Raw genomic sequence first — 9,961 nt, 5'->3', positions numbered from 1 at the left:
ATATAATCATATAATCCTCTATCAAGAAAGGGGGTTAGACTAGAAGCACTGGCATGTCAACTTTTCAACTTGGCAAAGCCAAAATATTTAATTGTTGAAAACAGAATCTTTCTTTTCCACTTCATTTGTTACCTATACGATTATAATGGCAGTAATACATTTCGTATTAAAATTCAATTTGTTCAAGTAAATCTCTTCATTTCGTAAATTATTTGCACCTTTTGTTGAACTTAAGCATGCATAAGTCGAATTTAGTACATTTATTTAATCCGTAGAAATAAGAAAGATTTAATTTACATAGATGTTTTTGTTTAAAATTTACCTAATTATTAGGGAATTAGAAGAAAACACAATGTTGACATCGTAATAGCAAATAGAATTTTTTTTTTAATTTTCAAGGATGAATACAGATATAGATAGCCAGGAATAGATCAACTGTTATACGATAATCATGTTATGACTGCGACCAAAAGAATTAACATATCAATTAAAAATAAATGATAACAGATGAAAGGGATCTTCGTTGTGGATGTTTAATAATATTATTAATTTATTTTTAAAATCTCCCCTAATAAATAAAGAATTATAATATAATTGACAAATTTTCGCTTTGATAAACTAAAAATAAATATATTTTTTTAAACAAACTTACACGTATCATACAAAATTAAAAATTACCTTGTTCTGGAAAGGGACATACATGATTCTGTATTTTTTATCAGATGTTTGTTTTCCTCACCTAAGCTGGGTAAGGAAAGTGTGAAAAGTGTGATATATTGGAACAGATCGTCAGAGGCTGGTATATTCTTCTAGATCAATGATGAAAAATTCAATTACTTGTATAAGTTCTTTTATCTTTTATTATTAGTCATGGAAATAAAATTGACAGGAAATCTGGAAAAGTTTTGATGATGAAGCCTTGACCACTCTTCAATATATACTTTGACTGGTAAAAGTCAGAAACTATATAAAAGGGGCCAAATTAGATTTGATGGACCAAGTTCGGAAGATTGCGTTGGTAAAATAATTTGTATGCTCAAATGCTGGTAGAGATCTCGAAGAGGAAGATGTAAATCACGTTTAAGATTTGTGAATCCATTCACCAGCGACCTGATGGACATCCACAGTGGTGAATGGCCAGAGATGATTTAGTTACCTGCCATGACGGACACCATAAAACCTCTATAAATTAAATAAGTAATAATCCCAAACAAAATGGTTATAAATATCAAAATATTTATCTTTTTCTTTTTTTTTTCTTTATTTAATACCAGATCGGTCTGGTGGGCCTTACATGGTTAATGTAAGATGTAATTTTTTTATTAACAATTTATAATGGGGGGGAGTATAATCCCATACAAAAGACACCTCTAACAATATACAATGTTATAAATAAAAAAAAAAAAAGATAAAATAAATAGATTAAAATAATAATTCTTAATAAAAGATATAAGTAAAGTTAATAACAAAAATATTGACATTTATGGATTTTACAAAATAAATAATTAACTTCTAATGGAAAAAAAAGGAAAGTGAATTAAGAAAAAGATGAAAAGAAAAAAAAAAAATAAGATATAATGGAATTTTAAAGTGGCAATGACAGATCTGATAAATATAGAATTTATAACAGGATGTCCTGTAGGAGCCTGAGCTTCAGTCTTCGGATTGTGGTTGGGTTTCCCAAGTTGTAGGTCACTACTACTTTAACTGTATTGTCTCTAGTTGCAATTCCTGATGCAATTGGCTGTCTCTTACAAACCAAGGATCTTTTTCCTACATGTATAATGAAGTCTTTACCTCTCTGAATCCCATAAATCTACTTTTTAGTCGAACCCTTTACATTCTTGACCATCGGTTAAGCTCTCTTTACTCTGGTGGTAATTCGTTGCTTATCCATTCCATCTTTTGAAACCAGTGCTAATTCCTCTTGCTACAAACACTTCAATCGTATTTACCAACTGTAAGTCGCGCGATTCGGTTTTGCCGTTAAATTTCTCCATCTCATTGGTTTTGGTAAAAAATATTCCAGGCAATATTTTATTTTCAATGACCTTGACGCGTTCCTCTTTCCTTAATGTGAACGGTCACGTTTCGCAACAGTAACAGAAAGGGTGGAGTATATTACTTTTGTAAATTCTTACTTTCTAGTTTCGGTATATAGTTCTTCTTGACATAATAGCCAAAAACAAACCAAGCAACCTAAAACTCATGGCTGATACTTTGGTTTTAACACTATGCAGACTTCACGATATCACTAAATGGATGTTGAAAAAAAAATTGAAGTAAATTTGATAATTAGGAAATATAAGAACCCCAAAATAAATCCGTCTTTCGTGACCCAGTTGGATTAGATAAGAGCGTTAAACGCACCAAAACATTGTTGACATCCTAATTCAATCGATATGATTAATCCTACTTATGTAATATAACTTTTTTATATTATTAATGTCTATGATATAATTATTGCCTATTATTTTTTTGTTTGTATTTAGAGATTGTTAACGAATAATCATTTGCTTAGATTTATGTTTTGTTTAGATTTTTTTCGATATTATTTTGTTTAGATGTGTTGTTGCATTAGTACGTGGATATGAAGAGTCTAATGGAGATTATCTTGATCCCAAAATTATCAATTATTAAAAAATAATAGAGCACAAAAGAATTTGAGAAAGACAGATTTATAAATATATTTTTTTAAATTTACTTATTGTTACTTATAACAGTATACAAATATATACAACAAGTAAATTTGCTGTTAGTGATAAAACATGATATAAATATGTGGTGAATCTACTCATTGATAGAACTCCAATAACATTTCTAGAGGAGATCTCGAGGCTATCTTCTTTTCAGACGCCAAGGAGGATTATTAGGTAATGAAGGAGAAGCCAGGTTAGAAACAAGTGGGCTTGGGTGGTTGAGAAGTTTATTATGGAAGGAACGGTATCTGTTTCTAGCCAAGTCGGCAACAAATGGAAAATTTAGGTCCCTATGTATGACTTGATTTGTGACAAAGTAAGGAGCATTAAGGATTTTGGAATGTAAGCATAAGATACGGGAGGAATTCGATATGAATATTTAAAATCATTTAATATACCAGATGACTATACTGTAGGTGAGATTCTACTTTTCCCGAAATTATTTATTTTTATTTATTTACTTTGCTATGGCTACTATCATCGCCTGACAAAACAATATTTTCCCACTAATTAATTGCTCCCTTATGGAAAATTCATTTTACATTAAAAAAATGGGGACAAAACTTGAGAAACCTTAAGTTGCAGCGAAGAAATTTAGATTTTTATGCAGAAGAACTGGATATAAAGATCATGTTTCGATAATGGATATGATGGTTAGGTTGGTGGCACTCAACTATATTTTGGTAAACTATACTATATATATTTAATATAAATTTTGGGTTACATTTAGTACAATAGAGAAATTTATGTGTGTTTTAACCTTTCTCCACTTTCAAGTGATTTTATATTTGTCAGAAATGCCATAATCTCGTCATTCTATACAAAGAATTAAAATGATAAATCTCTGCTACAGTTCAAAATAAATTATATAATAAATATGAATTATTATAAAATTTCATGATATTAAAAAATTTTTTTTAAAAATTGAGTTTATCATAAAGATTATGATTTGAACATTGATCCACCTTATCGATATTTCAATATATACGACATTTCAATTTTATTTTGTTGATTGAAATTTTATTTCATAAGTGGTAAAAATATGTATATAAAATTATGAAACTAATGTGTGATGCATAGTGCCTAGAAAGTTTTATATTTCGATTAAAAACGGCGGTTTCGCTACTGGGTTCCATTTACGGACTGTAGCCAAGCTAGTCGGGATGCCACTAAGTAATTCCAATCTACAGTACAATTTATGGAATACGTCAAATAAAAAATAAAATAAAACTGTTTTTTTGTCAAATGTGCCACTCTGAAAGTAAATTATATATATAGTTGCTCAGAAGGGAATGTCAGTATTTAAGGAAGGTATTGTTTACTAATAAAGTGGTTCAGTGTCACTAAGTTAACCTTCTCATCTGAATTTGTTGCTTAGGTATTAAATCGAAATTTCTTTACTGTTACAACTCTCAAGTTTTCTCAACTTTTTACACCATTTCAGAATCTAAGATGAATTTTATACAGGATTCCGGTCAATTTGTAAGAAAATATTGCATCATTGGGTGATTTTAGGGGTATAACTTTGCTTGAACAACTAAATAAGTAAAAATTCATAATTTTCTGAAAAACTCTGTGATTATGAAGTAGACAGAATCTCACCTAGCAACTATACTATTTTTCTTTATGCACCTATATTTCATAAATGCCAGGTCCTATTTGGCCCAAATGTGGAAGGAAATTGGTGAATATAGTGAAAATGGTTCATCATCTATTGAAAGATTTATAGTTGGCTGTATGTAATAGATAGAGGATGATAGTCAAGTGTGGTCAAGAAAGGTATAAAATAGTGAACAAAACTATTTATTGATTATCAACATTTAATCGCACTTTGCAAGGCTAAATGGAAACTAGATATAAACATTATAAATATAATAAAACAATTAAAATATAAATAAAAATTTTTTTTTTACATTAAATGTTTTAGTTTACTACATTTTTCTTTTTTTTTTATACCTAACTTTTTACTCTCTTTCTATTTATACTCTAATTGTTTTATCATATTTACAGTGTTGAAGCTCTGCAAAGTGGGGTGAAATGTCGGTTACCAATAAATAGTTTGTTCTCTATTTTGTACCTTTCTTGCATCCTTTCTACCTTTCTTCCATCCACAACTTCTGTTTTCATCATGCACTTCAGTATTTTTCTTTATATGTTAGTTTCAAAAACTTTTTTGCCTTATACTTTCAAATGACTCATCAAATTTATTAAATAATTAAATTTATTCTTAAACCTAAAATTATAGGTAGTTATTTACCTATCTATCCAATAAATAAATGGTTAGGAAGACAATGTGGTCTATATAATAACTAAGTAACATAAGTATGTAATATAATTAAAAAAAAAAAAAGGCCTTATATCTTCATGTTAGACAAAATGTTATTTCACTTACCTTTGTTTTAGTCTGATCCATTTGTACAAGTTAGTAGCACAACAGACGCATAGATACTGTGTAATCAAATATTTGTTATTAATAAATTTTTTTCTAGTTATTTTTCTTCAATCTCCCCCTCCTCCCCTCAAATCTGTCCATTCAGATTAACGTCATGACAACGGATATTGGCTGATAAAAGGTTGTTATATTATATAGTGCCTTCCAATTCCTTAATCAGCACTAGGATACAACAAGATATTATATCTCATAAGATATAATAAATAGAGAAAATCAACCTAATTTTTTAATGATGTAGAATAATAGATAAAACTTTTGAAATGTCTGATAAGGCTATTTAAGACACTCTATTTTTTTTAACATTGTCAGTTCTGTATTATTCATAAAGACAACTTTAGTTACTGTCTAACTAGTAGAGGAGATACAAGGGGAAAGAAACTCCTTTTGATTTTACATTAATAAAATTGTCCTTCTGATGTTTCAGACTGTTGGTCCATCTTCAGGTGTCTATTCTTTCTTCATTATTATTTTATCTTGCGTTTTTTCTTTTTCCTAAATATTTTAGCATTAATATTCATAAACAATTATTAAATGGCCACTTTTTGTGTGATATCTAATCGAAATTTTGTCATATTTTAAGTCATTTAAAATTGTATATTGTTAATGATGAATTGTTTATTTTGTACTGAACCATTTACACCGCCTGCATAGTAGGCAGAATTCAAAACGAAACTTTGTCGGATTTTAAAACTTTTAAAATAAATATTGTTAATGAAGCGTGGTTAATTTTGTACTGAACTATTTACCTCATCAGTGGTATGGCAAAGTTTCAAAAAATATAAGCATACAAAATGCTTTTTTTGGCTGCCATTTTGAATTTTTTTATCAAAAACCTTGTGTGGTATCATTTTACACAAAAATTCATTCTGAAAAATATCATGTTATTATTATTTAAAAAAAAATAAAATGATAGCAGGAAACCTGAAAAGACAAAAATATTCACTCATTTTTCATTAACTGCTCAATGTCTTTAAAGTTATCTGAAGCACAATAAAAATTTTTTAAACAAATTAGCTAAAATTTGTGCTCCCCCCATAGAGCTCATTGGGGAGATATCAACATTGTGTGAATTTATTTTGGTAAAAATCATGGTAAATGCAACAAATAAAGATAATAATTAGAAATCAATTTATCATAAATTTAGCTAGTTTCAATTTGAGTGCTAGTATACTTATCTCAGATAGTCCTTAATGTATTTACTAAAGTAAATGTTAAAATTTTCTGTAAATTGGCAAAAAAAATTTTTTTTAAATTTCAAATAACAGAAAATGAACTTTTTGTAAATTTCTATGATACTTGCCAAAATAAATTCATAAAGTGTTGATTTTTTGTTGTTTGGGAAAAAATATACATAGCCAATGTATATTACTGTACTGTAAATATGTCATATTTTTTTACTCTTATATAAAATAATTAAATTTACTAACATACTGTTTAATAAAAAAAAAGTAAAATAAAAACCGAACTTATTACTCCGTATTTAGTTTGTAATGTAAAGTATTGTTGAATCATTCATTTATTATCATTTACTTAATTTTTTAATAGAATATTGTAACTCAAATGATTGTTTTGGTCTCCCTTATATCCATGGATTAATACTAATATTCTAAATAGGTCTCCTGAGTTTTAGAGCTATCAGAATTGTTTATTGGTGGGAGGAATCCTTGTGAGTAAGGATTGTATAACAAATGACCCTTACTAAAATCCATACATAGATTACTACTATTAATGCATAGATTGTTCATATATATGCATATTGCTTTAATAACCATTAGTAAACGTTATTTTTTTATTTTAGTAATAAATACACGCTTACCATTCACTCACTCTGAGACCAAAAGTTGAATCTTATTTGTTAGATCCATATTTGTAGCTATATTTGTTAGCTCGTTGGCAAATGAAGCTTCTAGGTTGTTATATCATTAATTTATCAAAATTTTAAGTTTTATTTTATTTTTATAAAATTAATAAATTTATAAGATAGAAGAATAAATTATAAATAAATAATCATGTATGTATTTCAGCTTTGCAATGCTTTACCATCAAGAAAGGGTTTCTTATGCTTCAATTTTAAGGACCTATGCCAAGCATAAACCCCAAACGACCATAAAAGTTTACAAGTAATGTACTCAGGGATACTATGCATCAACTGCTAAAGAGAGCTCTCATAAACATTTACTGTAATCTTACTTTCATAATATGAAAGTATTGTTGATTTTAATTTCATTTACTGTTATTTATTTATTTTTTAATTTAATATTTTAACACAAATGACTGTTTGTATTAACACCAATCTATTTAAATAAGTATTCTGAGTTTTAAAGTTATCAAATTTTTTTAAAGAAGCAGGATTTCATAGTTCCCCTTGATGGCTTAATTTTACAAGGTAGCCTCAACTAATTGTATACTTGGTGTTTAGATAATGATATGAGACTATATATTTTTAGGCTTTTTTTTTAATAAAGGGAAAACTACATATGATTTTTTGTACAGTATTAATGGCATTATTCTGGTAGGGTCAGATAATGTAAGAGATTTGATCATTTTATCCAATTCAAATCTATAGTCCAATGAACATATCAGTCGAATCAAATATTGAGTTTTAAAAATTCTCAGTTTTATTATAAGGTTTAGTAAAGATATCCACAGTATTAATTCTGTAATATATTTATATTTTATTCATATGTATATGCCCTAATCTCAAATTTTCATGAATTGTGTGGCTTCTCCATTATTTATATAAAATTTCTGCACTAGAAAATGTCCAACCTAGGTTTTTGTGATTTGTTAACTGGAAATTAAATCACACTTTTGAAGTTGATTATCTATCTGGGTTTGGTCAAACAATTAATTTTGGAATCTTTTGAAACTTACTGAGCAATTTATCTGAAATTGTAAAATTTTAAAATTAATTATCTAGAATTTTTAAAACTTACTAATTTTAGTATCCCTGTTGATATGGTGAGATATTTAAAGACCTTTAATATTCTTTTTGCTCAAAATAACAATTTTTATTATTCTTCTATTAATTGAACTTAAAGGAAAGCAAACACTGTTAATTTTTATTCTCCCCCTTTATTTCCTTAAAACATTAAATTATTACAATATTGTATGAAAAGTTTTTGAATTACATTCATTATTCTTTTTACAGTCAACTATTACCTTCTAATGAGTAAAACTCAAGCTAGAGGGTACATTGAACTCTGGTTACTCCATTCTATTCTTTGATTAAAACTATGAGTTTTCACAAATTCGATACTTATAAAATTTGATACATTATATTTGTTTGATAGATAGATTATAGACATATAGACATATCACATATATACATGCTTTATAAGCATGCTATATTCCTGTGGTATTATTTTTAAAACTGTAAAGTAAATTAATTTTGTAAAATTGTATTCTTTAGTATCCTCTGAGGTACCTAATACGGTATGTATTCTCTGAGGTGTTTTTGAAGCTATTTTTTATAATTTTTTGTTTTTAAATCACATGGTAGGTCATTGAACAATATTATTCCTATGTAATTGTAATTTCTTTGGACTAAAAAAGTATTTGCTTTTGTATTTTGAAGATTATATTTATCACTTCAGCGAGTGTTTATTAATGTTTGATATTTTTCCAATTTATTTTTCTTAAATATTTTTATGACTGTGATATGTTTTTTGTCATCATATGCTAATTAATCAGTTGATTTTTCTGTAATACAAATATTTTAATTTGATTGTTTATGTTTCTTAAATTAATGTGTTTTGATGTATATTTTATGTTTGAGTTTTTATGTTATAAATTTTATGTATGTTATAAATTACTTTAATGTAGATTTTAAATCACTTCTATGAATGTTTAAATTATTTGAAGTTCTCTTATGTCTAAAATTAAGTTAGTTATTTTAATTTATGCCTGTGTTCAATTATATTTTCTGTTGAGTTACTTTTTATGTATGTCATTATTTCACTATATCTTTTTATTAGTTTCTTGTTGTATTATATATATGCTCTATTATTATATTAGTACTTTCTATTGGCAATGCCAGTTCGAATCTGGCCTTGGGTGTTGAATTTTTTTATTGAGTGGCGGTCCCACAAAATGAAAAACTTTGACCCATAACCATGGTTAGGTAGTATAGGACTCCAATGGGAGTCTTGGCTGAAAAAAAAAATTGTATAAACCCTATATTAGTACTTTTGTCTTGTTGTAATAAATACTATAAATAATGTGTTATGAACTTTATTTCTATTCTGAGTGGTTCTTATTTAAATCTCTGTAAACAAATTTATCTCTTCACAGATAAATGTTTGGCTTTATCAGAATGTAAACTGTAGTTTGACTTTCACTGGACGAGTCTAATGATTCCAAAATAAGTAACTGACTTTAGTAAGACAAACCATCAGGTAGCAGATGCACATTGTTGACCAGACTCCCAAGAATGTTCTAATTTTATGAAAAAATATAACAAAATTTACAGGAAATAATTAGACGCATTTACAAGAGACTGAAATGTTATCTGTTAAAACCAATGGGTGATTCATTTTTAATTTTCTTTTTTTTTTTATTTTACTTTCTCAATTATCATTTTTTTCCCTATCTCTTATTTACAACCATCAACAGTTATATCCAATAACAGTAAGTAATATTACAATTAATGAAATCATATCTTCATGTTCTAGTACTGAATGACTAGATCAGCTACTTATATGATTTTTAGGTTTTTTTCTTTCTGGATGACTAAATAGCCTTATTTCTTCAATTTATTATTTGTATCAATTTTACATCTATAACATAATTATTTTGAGGTTTTGGATTA

At 27.3% G+C, this 9,961-nt stretch overlaps 1 protein-coding gene and 1 long non-coding RNA gene across 2 annotated transcripts in view; one reads left to right on the top strand and one right to left on the bottom strand.

Annotated features, from left to right (window-relative positions):
- The window catches only part of LOC106686342 (scavenger receptor class B member 1), a 19,410-nt gene extending 14,216 nt beyond the window's left edge, over nucleotides 1–5,194 (bottom strand). Inside the window, exon 1 of the mRNA XM_014429577.3 lies at nucleotides 5,092–5,194. Within this exon, the coding sequence (XP_014285063.1) occupies nucleotides 5,092–5,112 (21 nt within the window). The 5' untranslated portion in view covers nucleotides 5,113–5,194. The remainder of the gene's footprint in view (nucleotides 1–5,091) is intronic.
- Nucleotides 1–9,373, top strand: part of LOC136796026 (uncharacterized) — a 23,394-nt gene extending 14,021 nt beyond the window's left edge. Inside the window, exon 2 of the long non-coding RNA XR_010843720.1 lies at nucleotides 7,176–9,373. This is a non-coding gene — a long non-coding RNA (uncharacterized lncRNA). The remainder of the gene's footprint in view (nucleotides 1–7,175) is intronic.
- Nucleotides 9,374–9,961: the final 588 nt, after the last annotated feature.

This window comes from Halyomorpha halys, unplaced genomic scaffold (assembly GCF_000696795.3).
Source record: "Halyomorpha halys isolate HHAL.00 unplaced genomic scaffold, Hhal_1.1 Scaffold810.1, whole genome shotgun sequence".
NCBI lineage: Eukaryota > Metazoa > Arthropoda > Insecta > Hemiptera > Pentatomidae > Halyomorpha > Halyomorpha halys.
This window is presented reverse-complemented; position numbering and strand designations above follow the sequence as displayed.